Source organism: Scyliorhinus canicula, chromosome 9, assembly GCF_902713615.1.
Source record: "Scyliorhinus canicula chromosome 9, sScyCan1.1, whole genome shotgun sequence".
NCBI classification, from domain to species: domain Eukaryota; kingdom Metazoa; phylum Chordata; class Chondrichthyes; order Carcharhiniformes; family Scyliorhinidae; genus Scyliorhinus; species Scyliorhinus canicula.
In genome coordinates, this window is record NC_052154.1 from 111,509,810 (window position 1) to 111,529,769 (window position 19,960).

Here is a 19,960-nt window from a genome sequence, read left to right on the forward strand (position 1 = left end):
CACAACATCGAGGGCCGAAGGGCCTGTTCTGTGCTGTACTGTTCTATGTTCTATGTTCTATGTATGTGTCTGCACCATGATATACTGGTGTATATTGTGTATGTCCCTCAGTATGTGTCTGCACCATGATATACTGGTGTATATTATGACACCAGCGGCATCATTTCTGGTGCGACTAGAGTAGGCCGTCAGCCCTTGGTATGCGCGGCCCGGGACCTGGCCATTCTCTGGCCATTTCATTGCAATCCGGGTGTGGTTCACACGGGCCCGTGCTAGCCGCTCCCCGGTACCGGAATCGGTGAGGGGGTCGCGCTGATTTTCCTGTCGTGAATCACCTGCCAATTCTCTGTTGGCGCTGGCAATTAGCCGTTGGAACGGAGAATTCCGCCCATCATTTTGATACTCTTGTTATCTCGTGTTCAGGTTCGAAAGCATACGATGTCCTGTACCCGAGCTATTCAATGGACTTGTACGTCCCAGGTGGTGAGGAGGACAATATGTACATTCAATTTCACTTATAAATCTCACATTACAGACGTTAATACAAGTTAAATATCATGACAGAGTCGCAAGGACTTTGGAATTTACTGTTCACTTTTCAAAAGGGAAAGGTGCAATGCTTGAAATGTGGAGTATAAACAGAAAAGTGCTGGAAGTGCACAGCAGGTCAGTCATCGTCTGTAAAAAGGCAGGTAAACGATTCAGCAATGTGATCCTCAGCAGTCTGATATGACGTACACCACAGCAATAACAACAACTTGCTATTATCCAGCACCTTTCCGACACGTAAATGTCTGAAAGCACTTCACAAGGGCTTTATCAAACAAAATTAGCTGCCAAGTCACATGAGAGAGTAAGAGATATGACCAAGCTCTGGGTCAAACAGGTAGATTTTATGGATTGTTTTAGAGGGAGCAAGCGAGAGAGAGAGAAGTTGAGGACTGTAGGGAGAAAACTGCAGAGGTTGAACTGAAATTGTATGCATTAAAGGCCAGAATCGGAGAGAATCTCTGAGGGTTGTGGGCAGGCAAGATTTCCAGGAGTGATGACTCTGACCAATAGGTCTATTTTATATTAAAACAGAACTTTAATTTAAACACATAAAGAACCACAATAACACCAAAGAAATAGCTTTACATTTATCAGTCAAACATATCATGATATGCAAACATGCAACCAATGAACACTCAGAATAGGACACAACTAATGGGCAGTCAGGACACTCAGAGGTGGCATCACCACAAGGGGGCATGACATAAACACTATAAAAGGGATGAGGCACTCACACCCTGCCTCTTTCCACAGACAGACATCTGGAGAGTTAGACAGGGTTGTAGCATCACACCCCAGTACGTGGCTTATAGCAAGATGGTCCAGTTAGACTGAGTTACTACAGTTAGATTAGCAGAGTCGAATTCATTTGAGAACTGTGTTAATAGTTCAATAAACACGTTGAACACATTTCAGAGTCTGGAGCATCCTTTAGTTAAGACTGCATCAAGTAGCAGCCTGTGTTATCCGAAGCAGCACAACATAACATGATACCAGGAGTGACTGTTCAATCTATTTAGTTCAACTCAGTAAGATCCGTGACAACCAGCTACTGAATACAGGCACAATGGACAAGATTCAGGCTCCTCATCAGTTCAGGACCACCGACAATCTTAGTGCCTCCTGGCGATCATTCAAGCAGAAATTTCAACTATATGTGGAAGCATCCGACCTCAATGGCACGACCGATGCTCGGAAGTTAGCTCTTCTACTCACCACTGCGGGTGACCATGCGATAGAGATCTTCAACTCCTTTCACTTTTCCGAAGGGCAGGACAACGAATCCAACCATCTGGGACAAATCAACAGCCCACTGCGAGTGGACACCAACAAAATCTTCGAGCGCTACATCTGTTTTTTTAAATTAATTTTTATTGAAAGCGTTTTTAACCATACAAACATTTACCCTACTAATTTTAAATTATTTACAACAACAATCCCTCTTGGCAAAAATGTCCCTCCTCGCCAGCCCTTCTCGCCGCACAGTCCTTCCCCCCCCCCAGTCAACCTTAACAAACAAGCAGACCACAGTTTCAGACACGAGCAGCGAGAGACATTGCCCGCGATACAGTCTGTGCATGTCCCCCCACGACCCTTGCTGCCACCCCCTCCCCTCCCCCCCCCTTCCCCCTTCCCTTCCTCACCTCACCCCCCCCCTCTCCCCTCCCCCCCCTCCCCCCCCCCCCCCCCCTCCTCCCCTCCCTCCCCCCCCCCCTCTCCCCTCCCCTCCCCCACTTCCCCCATCTTCCTCAACTCCCCCCCCCACTCCTCCCCTCCCACCCCCCCTCCCCTCCCCCCCCCAGGGGTTGCTGCTGCCACGACCCCGAACGTCTATCCTGATCTAAAAAGTCAAGGAAAGGTTGCCACCGCCTGGAGAATCCCTGTACCGACCCTCTCAGGGCAAATTTGATTCTTTCTAGCTGAATATAGCTAGCCATATCGTTAATCCAAGTTTCAACGCTTGGAGGCCTCGCGTCCTTCCATTGAATTAATATCCTTCGTCGAGCCACTAAGGACGCAAAGGCCAGTATTCCGGCCTCCCTAGCCTCCTGTACCCCCGGTTCTACCCCGACCCCAAAGATCGCAAGCCCCCATCCTGGTTTGACCCTGGACCCCACCACCTTCGACACCGTCCTTGCCACCCCCTTCCAGAACCCTTCCAGCACCGGACATGCCCAGAACATATGCACATGGTTCGCTGGGCTTCCCAGACATCTGACACACCTGTCCTCACCCCAAAGAACCGGCTCATCCTTGTCCCCGTCATGTGAGCTCTATGCAGCACCTTAAATTGAATGAGGCTCAGCCTCGCACACGAGGAGGAAGAATTGACCTTCTCCAGTGCATCCGCCCACGTCCCGTCTTCTATCTGCTCTCCCAGCTCCCCTTCCCACTTGGCTTTCAGCTCCTCCCCGATGCTTCTTCCGCCTCCTGCATTATCTTGTAGATGTCTGATATCTTCCCCCCTCCGACCCAGACCCCCGAGAGCACCCTATCACTCGCCCCCTTACTGGGGAGCAGGGGAAACCCCTCCACCTGCCGCCTAGCAAATGCCTTCACTTGTAAATATCTGAACATGTTTCCCGGGGGGAGCTCAAACTTCTCCTCCAGCCCTCCCAGGCTCGCAAACCTCCCCTCTATAAACAGGTCCTTCAGCTGCCGTATGCCCACCCTGTACCAGCTCTGAAATCCCCCATCGATGTTCCCCGGGATGAATCTATGGTTCCCTCTTATTGGCGCCGCCAACAGACCTCCCTTTTCCCCCCTGTGTCGCCTCCACTGCCCCCATATCTTGAGGGTGGCCGCCACCACCGGGCTCGTGGTGTACCTCGTGGGGGGGAGCGGCCATGGTGCCGTTACTAGGGCCCCCAGGCTTGTGTTGCCACAGGACGCCCTCTCCATTCGTTTCCAAGCTGCCCCCTCCCCTTCCATCATCCACTTGCGCACCATTGACACATTTGCCGCCCAGTAGTACCCCGAGAGATTGGGTAGTGCCAGCCCTCCACTGTCCCTACTCCGCTCCAAAAAGACCCTCCTCACCCTTGGAGTGCCATGCGCCCACACGTAGCTCATGATGCTACTCGTCACCTTTTTGAAGAAGGCCCTAGGGAGGAAGATGGGCAAGCACTGAAATAAAAACAAGAACCTTGGGAGGACCGTCATTTTGATTGACTGCACCCTCCCCGCCAGCGACAACAGTACCATGTCCCACCTCTTAAATTCCTCCTCCATCTGTTCCACCAGCCTGGAAAAGTTCAACTTGTGGAGGGTCCCCCAGTTCCTTGCCACCTGCACCCCTAAGTACCTAAAGCTCTTTCCTGCTCGCTTGAAGGGGAGTCCCCCAATACCCTCTCCCTGGTCCCCCGGGTGTATCACAAAAACCTCGCTTTTGCCCAAATTTAGTTTGTACCCCGAAAAGTCCCCAAACTCTGCTAATAGTTCCATTATCTCCGGCATTCCCCCTTCTGGGTCTGCCACGTACAGCAGTAGATCATCCGCATACAGCGATACTCGATGTTCCTCCCCTCCCCTAGTCAGTCCTCTCCACCCCCCTGAACCCCTCAGTGCCATCGCCAACGGTTCAATCGCCAGTGCGAAAAGTAGGGGGGATAGGGGACATCCCTGCCTGGTCCCTCGGTGGAGCCCGAAATACTCCGACCTCCTCCCGTTTGTCACTACACTCGCCATCGGGGCCGAGTAGAGCAACTTCACCCACTTAGTAAACCCTTCCCCAAACCCAAACCGTTCCAACGTCTCCCACAGGTACTCCCACTCCACCCTATCGAATGCCTTCTCCGCGTCCAGCGCTACCACTATCTCAGCCTCCCCCTCCACTGCCGGCATCATAATTACATTCAGCAATCTCCGCACGTTCGTGTTGAGCTGCCGCCCCTTCACGAACCCCGTCTGGTCCTCATAGATTACCCCCGGCACACAATCCTCTATTCTAGCTGCCAGGATCTTTGCCAGCAACTTGGCATCCACGTTCAGAAGCGAGATAGGCCTGTAGGACCCGCACTGCACGGGGTCTTTATCCCGCTTCAATATCAGGGAGATCAGAGCCTGCGACATTGTCGGGGGCAGAACCCCCCCCTCTCGCGCCTCATTAAAGGCTCGTACCAGTACCGGTCCCACCAAGTCCACATTTTTCTTATAGAATTCCACCGGGAACCCATCTGGCCCCGGCGCCTTCCCCGCTTGCATCTGACCTATTCCCTTGACTAGCTCCTCTAGCCCTATTGGTGGCCCCAGCCCTTCTACCAGCCCCTCCTGGACCCTTGGGAACCTCAATTTGTTTAGGAAGTCCTCCATTCCCCCTCTCCTCGTCGGCGGCTCAGACTGATACAACTCCTTGTAAAAATCCCTGAAGACCCCGTTCACTTCTTGCCCCTTCTGCACTACCTTCCCGCCCCTCTCCTTCACTCCCCCAATCTCCCTAGCCGCATCTCGTTTGCGAAGCTGGTGTGCCAGCATCCTGCTCGCCTTTTCCCCATACTCATAGACCGCGCCCTGTGCCCTTCTCCACTGCGTCTCTGCCTTCCTGGTGGTCAGCAGGTCGAACTTGACCTGCAGGCTGCGCCGTTCTCCCAGCAGCCCCTCCTCTGGTGCCTCCGCATATCTCCTATCCACTTCCAATAGCTCCCCCACCAGCCTCTCCCTCTCCTGCCTCTCCTTTCTTTCTCTGTGCGCCCTTATGGAGATCAGCTCTCCCCTGATCACTGCCTTCAGGGCCTCCCAGACCATCCCCACCTGCACCTCACCCGTGTCATTCAAGTCCAGATAGCTCTCAATGCTCTTCCGGACCCTTTTACACACCTCGTCGTCCGCTAACAGCCCCACATCCAGCCGCCACAGCGGGCGCTGGTCCCGCGCCTCCCCCATTTCCACATCCACCCAATGTGGTGCATGATCGGAGATCGCAATGGCCGAGTACTCAGTTTCCCGTACCCTCGGGATCAGCCCCCTGCTCAACACGAAGAAATCGATTCTGGAGTACACTCTATGGACGTGGGAGAAAAAGGAATACTCCCTCGCCCTCGGCCTACCAAACCTCCATGGGTCTACTCCTCCCATCTGCTCCATGTACCCCCTCAGCACTTCTGCTGCTGCCGGCCTCCTATTGGTCCTTGAGCTCGATCTGTCTAGCCCGGGGTCCAGCACTGTGTTAAAGTCCCCCCCCATGATCAAGCCCCCTGCCTCCAGTCCCGGAATGAGGCCCAATAGGCGCCTCATAAAACCCGCGTCATCCCAGTTCGGGGCATATACGTTGACCATCACCACTTTCTCCCCCTGCAGCTTACCCTTCACCATCACATACCTACCCTCCTTATCCGCCACCACCTCCTCCGCCACGAACGACACCCTCTTTCCCACCAGAATCGCCACCCCCCGGTTCTTTGCGTCCAATCCAGAGTGGAACACCTGTCCCACCCACCCCCTTCTCAGGCGAACCTGGTCCACTACCTTCAAATGGGTCTCCTGTAACATTGCTACATCAGCCTTCAGTCCCTTCAGGTGTGAGAATACCCTTGATCTCTTGACCGGCCCATTCAACCCCCTCACGTTCCAAGTGATCAGCCGGGTCGCGGGACGACCCGCCCCCTTCCCCTGCCGATTAGCCATGTCCTGTTCCCTGCTCGCCCCGGGTCGGCCCTCCCCTTCTGACCCGCTCCCCATGGCGATGTCCCCCTCCCCCCACCTCTCCAGTCCTCCACTTCCTGTTTCTGGTCTTTTCAGCAGCAACCCGGTATCCCTCCCTAACCCCCTCCCCCCCCCACCCCCAGGCTAGGACCCCTCCTAGCCGCGATGTACCCTCCATCGTACTCCCGTAAGTCAGCTGGTTCACGCTGACCCGGCTGCTCCTGCCACACTCCGACTCCCCCCGGCTCGGGGGGGGGGCCTCCTCCCCCTTGCCGCTCCTCCCTGGCCCCGCTCCAGCGCGGGAAAGGTCGCCATTGCTAGCCACGCCCCGCACTCCTCCCCTCCCCCCTCCTCTGCCCCGCGCGCGGGAAAACAGAGGAAAGCCCGCGCTTTCGCCCTGCCACACCCCACCCCGCCATCTTCAGCTCCACCCCCGTCCCCGTCCATGCCTGTAAAAGAACCCCCCCTAGGAGCCCATATCCCCGATCTGCTCTCCCCCCCGTCCCGCGTCCCCAACTTAACATCATAAATAACAGATAAATAACAAATAACAATGTACTTAACAGTCGCCCTCTACCAAACAATATAAATAACCATAAATAACCATGAATAACCACAATAACAATAACTAAGGGAAGTTGGCAAAGGGGGAAAAAACATCAGAAGAAAAACCCAAAGCAAGAGTTCAAGATCCAAACAAAGAATTCAGCTGAAAGTACCCGAGCGGCTACGGCCGCCAAGTATCCCCTGGGTCTAATTCGAGTCCAGTTTCTCTTCCTGTACAAAGGCCCACGCCTCCTCTGGGGACTCAAAATAGTGGTGTTGGTTCCTGTAGGTGACCCACAAGCGCGCTGGCTGCAGCATTCCGAACCTGATCCGTTTTGCATGTAGCACCGCCTTCGTCCGGTTGTACCGGGCCCGCCGCTTTGCCACCTCCGCACTCCAGTCCTGGTAGACCCTCACCGTCGAATTCTCCCACTTGCTGCTCCTTTCCCTCTTGGCCCACTCCAGCACTCTCTCACGGTCGCTGAGTCGCTGGAACCGCACCAGCACCGCCCTCGGGGGCTCATTTGCTCTTGGCCTCCTAGCCATGACCCTGTAGGCCTCTTCCAGCTCCAGGGGCGAAGGGACGGCCCCTGCCCCCATCAGGGAGCTCAGCATTTCTGCTACATATCCCGGGAGGTCTGACCCCTCCAGGCCTTCTGCCAGGCCCAAGATCCTCAGGTTCTTCCGCCTCATTCGGGTATCCAGCTCCTCAAAACGGCTCTGCCATTTCAGGTGGAGTGCCTCGTGCACCTCTACCTTTCCCACGAGGACCGTGGCCTCCTCCTCCCACGCAGTCATCTCCTGTTGCAGCTCCCGAATCGACGCCTCTTGGGTCGCCTGGGCTCCCATCAGCCTGGTGGTCGTCGCATTCATTGACTCCAAGAGCTCCATTTTCAGCTCCGTAAAGAAGCGCAGGAGAGCGGCCTGCTGCTCCTCCGCCCATTTCCTCCATTCCTCGGGTGCGCCACCGGCCGCCATTTTGGTCTTCTTCCCCCGCTTTTTTTTGGGAGCTGCTGTTGCTTTCTTTACCACCCCACTCCGGGTACCGACCATAAAGTTGGTCTGGTTCTCTTCAGGGAGCCTTCCCCCACCGGGATTTGTCCTTACAGCGCCGTTGGGGCCCTCCAATCGGCCCGAAAACACCTTTGTAGCAGGAGCAGCCAAACGTGCGACTTAGCTGGTCATAGCCGCAACCGGAAGTCCAAGCGCTACATCTTCAAGCAGAGGATGCAAGGTAAAGGCGAATCCTACAACTCATATTTAACTAACCTTAGACTGCTAGCACAATCCTGCAACTTCGGTGATATCACTGACTCCATGATCAGAGACCAAATAGTTTTTGGAGTCCACTCTGATCCTCTGCGAAAGCAATTTTTGAAAATCAAGCCCATGACCCTGCCAGTCGCGATTGAAACGTGTACTGTGCATGAGCACTCTAATAAATCGCTACTCACCGTACAAAACGGCAGAAAGTGAAAAACAAGCCTCGCACGAGGTGGGGAGTGTTCAGGCCATCTCCCGGATGCAGCTCTTCCACATTGACGAAAGCGGCCAATTTGCGCGATCTTCCCGGGGCCCGACGCATACACAATGCGATCGGGAACACAAAGTGGCCGAAAACCGCACTGCACAAGTGCAGACGTCCGAGAACCTCACCGCGCATGCGCAACGACGCACTGAGCGTCATGACGCCGATGTCATGACGTGTGCAAACTGCGGCACCGCCCATTTTTAAAAAAACTGCCCTGCAAGAGGCAAACGCTGTTTAAACTGTGGGAAACCAAACCACTATGCAGCCCTGTGCAGATCTGCATCACCAGTCAGGAGCCAGCGCTCCCAATTCCGACAGCGGTGCATCAGAAGAGTGCAACACTGAATGCATGAATCTGATCCAGGCAGTGCGACGGTTCCAGAAGGTGAATACCTGGACAACACTTACCGAGTGGGCATTATTACAAAGTGCGAATACGCCACACTGAACATATCGCAAGTCCAATCACTCCTGGCCGTGTATTCCGAGGACGAATGGCATACAGTGATGAAGGTCAACCACTGCCCCATCCAGTTCAAACTGGACACAGGTGCCTCTGCCAATCTGATTTTGTAGGTGGACTTCAAGAGAATCAAGAAGCCCCCCACAATCCTTCCAGCTGCCTACAAACTCCTGGACTACAATGGAAACGCAATCAAGGCACTCTGGTCCTGCCATCTGCAGGTGTCCAGCTGACAGTGCAGGCTGGTTTAGCACACTGGGCTAAATCGCTGGCTTTGAAAGCAGACCCAGGTACGCCAGCAGCACGGTTCAATTCCCGTACCAGCCTCCCCGAACAGGCGCCAGAATGTGGCGACTAGGGGCTTTTCACAGTAACTTCATTTGAAGCCTACTTGTGACAATAAGTGATTTTTATTTTTCATTTTCAAAACAGTTCTTAAATAAAAGTAAAAACTTGAACTCACCATCTACACCTGCCACTAAGTCGAATTCAGCAACCCAATACAGTTCAAATACATTTGTAAATAAAGTTAATACCTTTATTATTGTCACAAGTAGGCTTATATTAACACTGCAATGAAGTTACAGTGAAAAGCCCCTTGTCACCACACTCCGGTGCTGTTCGGGTACACGGAGGGAGAATTCAGAATGCCCAATTCACCTAACAAACACGTCTTTCGGGACTTGTGGGAGGAAAGCGGAGCACCTGGAGGAAACCCACGCAGACACAGGGACCCAAGGAGGAATCGAACCCGGGACCCTGGTGCTGTGAAGCGACAGGGCTAACCACTGTGCTGCCGTGCTGTCAACGCAAGCGATTTACTTGCGGTCTTCTGTGCTTTTCACAGTAACTTCATTGCAGTGTTAATGTAAGCCTACTTGTGACAGTACAGATTATTATTATTATTTTAGCGAGAGATCCTTTCATGAGCAGATCCGGTACACTTCTCTTTTGGCAGAATCTTATGGCAAACTGCTGTTCAACTTGAAATCTTATAACAGACTGCAAAACTACACACAGACCTGGCTACAGCAGACAGTAAAGAAGGCAAATGGTATGTTGGCCTTCATAGCAGAGGATCTGAGCATAGGAATAGAGATGTTTACTGCAATTGTATAGGGCATTGGTGAGGCCACACCTGGAGTGTTGGTGTCCTTATCTGAGGGAGGATGTTCTTGCTATGGAGGGAGTGCAGCAAAGGTTTGTCAGGCTAATTCCTGGGATGGCAGGACTGTCATATGAGGAGAGACTAAATCGATTAGGATTATATTCATTGGAGCTTAGAAGAGTGAGAGGGGATCTCATCAAAACTTACAAACTTAAAACAGGATTAAACAGGGCAGTTTCAGAAAGAATGTTCCTGATGGTGGGAGAGTCCAGAGCTAGGGGTCATAGTTTGAGGATAAGGGGTAAACCTTTTAGGATTGAGGTGAGGAGAAATTTCTTCACCCAGAGAGTGGTGTATTCGCTACCACAGAAATTAGTTGAGGCCAAAATGTTTGTGTAATTTCAAGAAGGAATTAGATACAGCTTTAGGGGCTAAAAGTTCAAGAAATATGGGGAGAAGGCAGGATTAGGTTATTGAACTTGATCAGCCATGATCATAATGCATGGTGGAGCAGGCTCGAAGGGCCGAATGGCCTCCTATTTTCTATGTTTCCCCCATGAATTATATAATCTGTATCCCACTGAGTTCCATAACCTGCTTAGCCTGGACTACATACAACCCCTCATAAATTATCTACACTCCAGGGAATATCCAAAAATCAAAACACTACTCCATTAGCCTTTGATTTGTAACCAAGAGGTTAGACTGAATGATTACCTCACCTTTTATGATACTTTAATTGCAGCTTTAGTAGACACGCTGCCTGTATGTATTTTAAACTAGGATTTTAACATTACTGCCACAAATATAAAATATAACCTATAACAATCTCTACATTCATCACAACATGGTACAGAATTAGAAGCCAATATATTCAGGGGTGATGGTCAAACAGAACTTGGTACACATTAGAACGCAGGCAGCAGAGTTTCGATTGATCTTAAGTGTCAGTGGAGAATACAAATACTGGGTTTTAAAAAAAAACCTCATCAAGTCCACTTGTATCCATATTCTCCCTTCCTCTCAGCAGGAATTAATGTCAACACGTTTACTACTGCTGACAGCACTAGGATGACACAGTAAAGGTGGGGATTATTGCATTTCTAATTTATCTGCAAAAAACATCCACCAGCCCATTGGTCCCGCAATCAGAGACAGCAAGAGCTGCAGAAAGCTTCGACTGAAACAATGAACTCTGAACTTTTCATAATTGCGTCATTAATTCCGTCTTAATGTTCGCAGACATATGCAGATGCACATACAGCTAAAAGGAGAAACAAACACTTCACAAGTACGACTGCACGGGCATATGGATGTAATGAACATGTTTTCTTATTCCATGAGTTTGCGAATGGAACCTAATTCCCTCTCCTTCTTGACTGGGTTTCTCCTGTGTTCTGTCTTTTAAACAGAAAGCCAGCTCCTGCCTGGGAACAACTTCACCAACGAGTGCAACATTCCCGGGAACTTCATATGCAGCAACGGCAAGTGCATTCCCGGCGCCTGGCAGTGTGACGGCCTGCCTGACTGCTTTGACAAGAGCGATGAAAAGGAGTGTCGTGAGTGATGGTTCACTGTTTATCTTAGACTGCTTGTGTTCCAGGTCTTTCTGTGGGTGATTTAAAACCAGTGTTACCTCTCAAGCGCCCAGTCATCTGTGATGAAATTGGCAGTCAGTCATCCATCAATTGAAAACTGGAAACAGAGAGACAATTAATTACTGAACATTCAAATATAGAACATAGAACATAGAACACTACAGCGCAGTACGGGCCCTTCGGCCCTCGATGTTGCGCCGACCTGTGAAACCATCTGAAGCCTATCTGACCTACACTATTCCATTTTCATCCATATGTCTATCCAGTGACCACTTAAAAACCCTTAAAGTTGGCGAGTCTACTACTATTGCAGGCAGGGCGTTCCACACCCCTACTACTCTCTGAGTAAAGAAACTGCCTCTGACATCTGTCCTATATCTCTCACCCCTCAATTTAAAGCTATGTCCCCTCGTGTTGGTCATCACCATCCGAGGAAAAAGACTCTCACTGTCCACCCTATCTAACCCTCTGACTATCTTATATGTCTCTATTAAGTCACCTCTCAGCCTTCTCCTCTCTAACGAAAACAACCTCAATTCCCTGAGCCTTTCCTCGTAAGACCTTCCCTCCATGCCAGGCAACATCCTAGTAAATCTCCTCTGAACCCTTTCCAAAGCTTCCACATCCTTCCTATAATGTGGTGACCAGAACTGCACGCAGTACTCCAGGTGTGGCCGCACCAGAGTTATGTACAGCTGCAGCATGACCTTGTGGTTCCGAAACTCAATCCCCCTGCTTATAAAGGCTAGCACACCATATGCCTTCTTAACAGCCCTATTAACCTGGGTGCCAACTTTCAGGGATTTATGTACCTGGATGCCGAGATCTCTCTGTTCATCTACACTACCAAGAATCTTGCCATTAGCCCAGTACTCTGCATTCCTGTTACTCCTTCCAAAGTGAACCACCTCACACTTTTCCGCATTAAACTCCATCTGCCACCTCTCACCCAGCTCTGCAGCTTATCTATGCCCCTCTGTATCCTATAACATCCTTCAGCACTATCCACAACTCCACCGACCTTCGTGTCATCTGCAAATTTACTAACCCATCCTTCTACACCCTCTTCCAGGTCATTTATAAAAATGACAAACAGCAGTGGCCCCAAAACAGATCCTTGCGGTACACCACTAGTAACTGAACTCCAGGATGAACATTTGCCATCAACCACCACCCTCTGTCTTCTTTCAGCTAGCCAATTACTGATCCAAACCGCTAAATCACCTTCAATTCCATACTTCCTTATTTTCTGCAATAGCCTACCGTGGGGAACCTTATCAAACGCCTTACTGAAATCCATATACACCACATCAACAGCTTTACCCTGATCCACCTGTTTGGTCACCTTCTCAAAAAACTCAATAAGGTTTGTGAGACATGACCTACCCTTCACAAAACCGTGTTGAGTATCGCTAATCAACTTGTTCTTTTCAAGATGATTATAAACCCTATCTCTTATAACCTTTTCCAACATTTTACCCACAACCGAAGTAAGGCTCACAGGTCTATAATTACCAGGGTTGTCTCTACTCCCCTTCTTGAACAAGGGGACAACATTTGCTATCCTCCAGTCTTCCGGCACTATTCCTGTCAACAAAGACGACATAAAGATCAAGGACAAAGGCTCAGCAATCTCCTCCCTGGCTTCCCAGAGAATCCTAGGATAAATCCCATCTGGCCCAGGGGACTTGTCTATTTTGACATTTTCTAAAATTGCTAACACCTCCTCCTTTTGAACCTCAATTCTATCTAGCCTGGTCGACTGAACCTGAGTGTTCTCCTCGACAACATTGTCTTTCTCCAGTGTAAACACTGACGAAAAATATCCATTTAATGCTTCCCCTATCTCCTCTGATTCCACACACAACTTTCCACTACTATCCTTGATTGGCCCTAATCTTACTCAAGTCATTCTTTTGTTCCTGATATACCTATAGAAAGCCTTAGGGTTTTCCTTGATCCTATCCGCCAACGACTTTTCGTGTCCTCTCCTCGCTCTTCTTAACTCTCCCTTTAGGTCCTTCCTGGCTAACTTGTAACTCTCAAGTGCCCTAACTGAGCCTTCATGTCTCATCCTAACATAAGCCTTCTTCTTCCTCTTGACAAGTGCTTCAACTTCCTTAGTAAACCACGGCTCCCTTGCTCGACAACTTCCTCCCTGCCTGACAGGTACATACTTATCAAGGACACGCAGTAGCTGTTCCTTGAAAAAGCTCCACATTTCGATTGTACCCATCCCCTGCAGTTTCCTTCCCCATCCTATACCTCCTAAATCTTGCCGAATAGCATCATAATTGCCTTTCCCCCAGCTATAATTCTTGCCTTGCGGTATATACCTATCCCTGCCCATTGCTAAAGTAAACATAACCGAGTTGTGATCACTATCCCCAAAGTGCTCACCTACATCTAAATCTAACACCTGGCCGGGTTCATTACCCAGTACCAAATCCAATGTGGCCTCGCCCCTTGTTGGCCTGTCTACATACTGTGTCAGAAAACCCTCCTGCACGCACTGCACAAAAACTGACCCATCTATAGTACTCGAACTATAGTATTTCCAGTCAATATTTGGAAAGTTAAAGTCCCCCATAACAACTACCCTGTTACTCTCGCTCCTGTCAAGAATCATCTTTGCAATCCTTTCCTCTACATCTCTGGGACTATTCGGAGGTCTATAGACAACTCCCAACAGGGTGACCTCTCCTCTACTGTTCCTAACCTCGGCCCATACTGCCTCAGTAGACGAGTCCTCAAGCGTCCTTTCTACCGCCGTAATACTTTCTTTGATTAACAATGCCACACCCCCCCCTCTTTTACCATCTTCTCTGTTCTTACAGAAACATCTAAATCCTGGAACCTGCAACAACCATTCCTGTCCCTGCTCTACCCATGTCTCCGAAATCGCCACAACATCAAGATCCCAGGTACCAACCCATGCTGCAAGCTCACCCACCTTATTCCGGATGCTCCTGGCGTTGAAGTAGACACACTTCAAACCAGCGTCCTGCTTGCCGGTGCCCTCTTTCGAACTTTTAACCCTATCCCTGACCTCACTACTCTCAACATCCTGTACACTGGGTCTACAATTTAGGTTCCCATCCCCCTGCTGAATTAGTTTAAACCCCCCCGAAGAGCACTAGCAAATCTCCCTCCCAGGATATTGGTACCCCTCTGGTTCAGGTGAAGACCATCCTGTTTGTAGAGGTCCCACCTACCCCAGAATGAGCCCCAATTATCCAGGAAACCAAAACCCTCCCTCCTGCACCATCCCTGTAGCCACGTGTTCAACTCCTCTCTCTCCTTATTTCTTACTTCGCTAGCACGTGGCACGGGTAACAACCCAGAGATAACAACTCTGTTTGTTCTAGCTCTCAGCTTCCACCCTAGCTCCCTGAATTTCTGTCTCAAATCCCCATCTCTCTTCCTACCTATGTCGTTGGTACCTATGTGGACCACGACTTGGGGCTGCTCCCCCTCCCCCTTAAGGATCCCAAAAACACAATCAGAGACATCACGAACCCTGGCACCTGGGAGGCAACACACCAACCGTGAGTCTCTTTCGTTCCCACAGAACCTCCTGTCTGTTCCTCTAACTATGGAGTCCCCAATGACAAGTGCTCTGTTCCTCTTCTCCCTTCCCTTCTGAGCAACAGGGACAGACTCTGTGCCAGAGACCTGCGCCCTATTGCTTACCCCTGGTAAGTCGTCCCCCGCAACAGTATCCAAAACGGTATACTTGTTATAGAGGGGAACGACCACAGGGGATCCCTGCACTGCCTGCCGGTTCCCTCTGCCTCCCCTGACGGTAACCCATCTACTTTCTTCTTTTACCTGAGGTGTGACTACCTCCCTATAACTCCTCTCAATAACCTCCTCCGCCTCCCGAATGATCCGAAGTTCATCCAGCTCCAGCTCCAGGTCCCTAATGCGGCTCTCGAGGAGCTGGAGTTGGGTGCACTTCCCGCAGATGTAGTCAGAAGGGACACGAGAGGTGACCCTTTCCTCCCACATTCTGCAGGAGGAACATTCAACTGCCCTAGCCTCCATTCCCACTGAACTAACTTCCCAACTAATGAAAAATAAAAAACTTGTTAGTTTAGCAATCCAACGGACAGAGCTTTTTTTTTGGTTAGAGGAGGAGGATGGATGGGAGACAGTACATAAGTAGTGTTTCGGGTAAAGCTGTCACTCGAGAACAGCCCCTTCACAAACCACCTTCAACCTACGCTGACCGCACTGCACGTATGCAAATCTCCCCGGAACAGCCAATCAGAAGCTCTGCTCTGCTGCCCTCTGCTGGATGCTCACCTTCCGTCGAACTCCTCGGGTCACTGATGCAGGTGCACCTTCAACTTACGCTGACCGCACTGCACGTATGCAAATCTCCCCGGAACAGCCAATCAGAAGCTCTGCTCTGCTGCCCTCTGCTGGATATGTTTGTGTCTGATGTATTGCTTAAAGACAATACGGCATTGGTGACTGTGTACCTTCGTGACCCAATGTATCCATGTGTGCTGGATTTGCCGTTTATATTCCTACGTTAAATCAGTGACTAGACTTCCATACCACTTTACTGGCTGGCAAGTGCTCTGATCTGTATGGTGCTGTGGAAATGCAAGTTTTTCTTTATTTCTTCCTCGCTTGATTGATTTCCATAGTGTGAAGCTCGCTCAGCCACCATCAGCATCAAGATAAATTCAAGAAATTCAGAAGTTGAGTGAGCCAGAAGAGCCTTTCTGGCCCCGTCCCACCCAAACCTCTCTACCTGGCTGACAGTTCTTCTGCTGCGCTGACGAAACCACAGTGCACTGATACTTGTGGTGTCTCACCCAATCTGGGGCCAGAGGGATAGAATGGAAATTTGTACACTTGAGAATCAGAACTAGCCAATTAAGAAACAGTTAGCAGCCTGCAATGGAGTCAACTGAGGTGAATGATACCATCTAGCGTGTGACTGTAAAATGTTTGGTTTAAGAAACCAAAATATAATGGGCGGCACGGTGGTGCAGTGGTTAGCACTGTTGCCTCACGGCGCTGAGGACCCAGGTTTGATCCCGGCCCCGGATCACTGTCCTTGTGGAGTTTGCACATTCTCCCCATGTTTGCATTGGTCTCATCCCCACAATCCAAAAGATGTGCAGGGTACTTTTCATAAAAAAAAGAAACCAAATATAAAAGTCTTCTGATTTCCCCTCCCCTCGCACACCCACCAAATCTCGGAGTCCCCATTTTGGTCTTGCCCCTTCACGCACCCTGCCATAACTGAGATTGGGGGACAGGAAGCCTGATGCCAGTCAGCAAGGAGATGCATGAAAGTGATCGAAGGAACTGGACCAGATAATGTCATTTTCCTTTCCTCTGTTCCCCTCCCAGCTTTTGACACTCAGGGTACAACTGAGGATTGGAGGCCCAGGCCTCTACATATCCTTTGCTTTGCACTGCAGGCTTTATGTGCATGCAAGGCAATAGGAACACACATTTTCTAGCTCCCAGTGTTTCTGATAAAAGGACAAATTGACTATATTCATATAGTGCTTTTCACAACCACAAAATGTCCTGAAGCATTTTACAACCATTGAAGTACATTTCAACTCGAGTCAATGTTACAATCAACAGCTGCTGGCGACACAATAGCACAGTGGCCAGCACTGTTGCTTCACAGATCCAGGGTCCCGGGTTCAATTCCTGCCTGGGTCAGGTGCGGATTCTGCACGTTCGCCCTGTGTCCTCCAGGTGCTCCAGTTTCCTCCCACAAGTGCTGAAGGACATGGGGGGGCGATTCTCCAAGCCCCGCGCAGGGCCGGAGAATCGACGCAACTGCGCCACGACACCCCAACGCGGCGCACGATTCTCCGAGGTGCGGAGAATCAGCGGCATTTGCGTTGGTGCGGTGCCAGCCGTGGGCCGCTGGAATCGGCGGGGTCACCGATTCTCCGGCCCAGATGGGCCGTGCGGCTGCACGGATACGACAGAGTCCCTCTGGCGCCGTTCAACCCTGGTCGCTGCCGGCGGGAACATCTGCGCGAAGGGTCGGGGTGGCTTGTGGGGGGGGGGGAGGGGGCTCCATACCTAGGGGAGTCTCCAATGGGGTCTGGCCCGCGATGGGGGCCCGGCGGGCCGGCCTCTTTCCCCCCCCCCCGCTAACCGGGCCTACTTTCCTGCACGGCCGGCCCCTGAACACCGACACCCTATTGAGCCGAAGCCGGCGCACGTAGAAGTCCCCCGCGCATGCGAAGGTAGGCGCGGCGCCCATTTGGCGCTGGGAAGGGAGGCTGGAGCGGCGTGAACCGCTCCAGCGCTGTGCTGGCCCCCTGTGGGGGACAGAATCTGTGATACCCGGGCCCGGTTAGCGCCGTCGTGTAATGCGATGGCGTTCACGACGGTGCGAACACTTGGGCTCCATTTGGGAGAATCGCCCTCGTGCTGTTAGGTAATTTGGGCATTCTAAATTCTTCCTCTGTGAACCTGGACAGGCGCCGGTGTGTGGCGACTGGGGAGTTTTCACAGTAACTTCATTGCAGTGTTAATATAAGCCTACTTGTGACAATAAAGATTATTATTATTAGAAATATCACCCTGAAGAAGCAGCAAACAACTTTTCACAAGTCAAGTTTGTACAAACAGCAATGAGATAACTCGCCAGATAATCTGTTTTAGGTGTTGTTTGAGATATAATTATTGACGAGCACACAGGGAAATGTTTCTGCTCTTTTCAAAATAGTGCTATGGATCTTTTAAAGTCTGATTGAGAGGGTTTACTGAGCCTCATCCAAAAGGCAATACTTCTGACAGTGCAGCACTCCCTCAGTACTTAAGGTTCCCACTTCAAATCTTGTGACTGCTCCTTAGGTCTCCAGTGTCGCTCTTTAAACCTGGTTGCACTTCCAGCTGCCGCATTCTGGTTGTCATTGTAATACTGCAGAGATGGAACAAAGAAGAGATGGCAGAACCCCTCCCATTCCCAGAGGCCATCTGTTGGGGATGGTAGTGAGGGGAAAGGAATGGAAAGATTTACTAGCTGACAAGCTCGGGCAGCATTTCTAATCTGAGGGCAGCTGTTGATTTTCCTGATTGTGATTCCTGCTGTCATGGGTCAATGAGCAGAGCTGATTTGGATTTCACAGGGCTTGTGGTGTTTGGACTTGAGGGCTCCAGACTCTCAGATCCTTTGCCTTTGGTATTTGGATAAGTTTGTGTTTGCTTTTCTCCTGAACTTCCATATTTCTTTCTCACCTCCCTACAGCAAAAGTCAAATCCAAGTGTGCACCAACCTTCTTCCCATGTGCCAGCGGTGTCCATTGTATCATTGGTCGCTTCCGATGTAATGGATTTGAGGATTGTCCTGACGGAAGCGATGAGGAAAACTGCAGTAAGTACAGTGTCATTTCCAAGATCATTAGATACTGGGAGAGAAAGGAGCTAGTTTAAGTTGCCTTGAAACAGGTTTCGCTCAATGATTTTAAAATGTCATCAATTTCAACCTCCTTATCAGAAAGAAAATCTTTTCCTGATATGGGTATGTAATCTGTCTCACACTTTATGGCATCGTACTTCTAACTCCTAATGTTTCTTGGGTTGTCAACTCAGTACTCCTGAAGGTTTCACCACATGACCTTCCAACCCCGAAGGTCAAATAACCTTTATCCCCTCATGGATTATTATTTTATAGTAAAGAAAGTAAAAAAACCCACAATTTTTCTTTTTATTGCCCTTGTGACATTACTGCCAGGTTACTTGCTGTAGTGTCCAGGAGATTAATCTATAATCCCACGAGTCTAAATGACCGTCTTGGAGAGATGGCAGCAATATTCCCTATAAATTCCACAGGAACCCTGATCTTCCCGTCTTGGCCAGTCAGCTTCTTTAAGTTACAGCCACAAAAACATTTAAAGCGGTGGTGCACTTAAATAAATTACCCAGACCATGTAGCCCAAGAAACGCATTAGAGAGAATGTTGTTTGACAGCCCTAAATACCTCTTCAATGTTAACAGTGTCTAACTGTGTAGCCAGATGCTGCACCATTCCATTCCTCTTTATTGCTTATTTCTCCCTTCGTTTCAGTCATTCCTGTGGTCACTTACCACTCACTGGCAGTGTCCGTTCACTCTTTTTCTCACACGCAGGTTCTAAGGATCCCTAATGTGCAGAAGAAGGCCATTTAGCCCATTGAGTCTGCGCCAATACTCTGAAAGAGCACCCTCCTAGGACCACACACCCACCCTATCCCTGTAACCCCACCTAATCTGTACACCTTTGGGCTGTAGGGAGAAACCGAAGCACCTGGAGGAAGTCCACGCTGACACAGGGGAAATGTGCAAACTCCATACAGACAGTAACCCAAGCCAGAATTGAACTCGGGTCTCTTGCTCTGTGAGACAACAGTGCTAATCACTGTGCCACCCTGCCACCCACCTCCTGACATCACTTCACAATGTTTAAGAAGGTTAACACATCTCGTCCAGTGACATTTTGACTTTGTGAAGACAGTTGGACGACAGTCAGCGGAGGGAGCTGTCCACTT

At 50.4% G+C, this 19,960-nt stretch overlaps 1 protein-coding gene across 2 annotated transcripts in view; it reads left to right on the forward strand.

Moving 5' to 3' along the window:
• Positions 1 to 19,960, forward strand: part of ldlrad3 (low density lipoprotein receptor class A domain containing 3) — a 238,317-nt gene that overhangs the window by 138,915 nt on the left and 79,442 nt on the right. For both annotated transcript variants that reach the window (XM_038807399.1, XM_038807398.1), the window contains exons 2-3: positions 11,253 to 11,399; positions 18,682 to 18,807. In XM_038807399.1, coding sequence (XP_038663327.1) covers positions 11,253 to 11,399; positions 18,682 to 18,807 — 273 coding nt within the window. The remainder of the gene's footprint in view (positions 1 to 11,252; positions 11,400 to 18,681; positions 18,808 to 19,960) is intronic.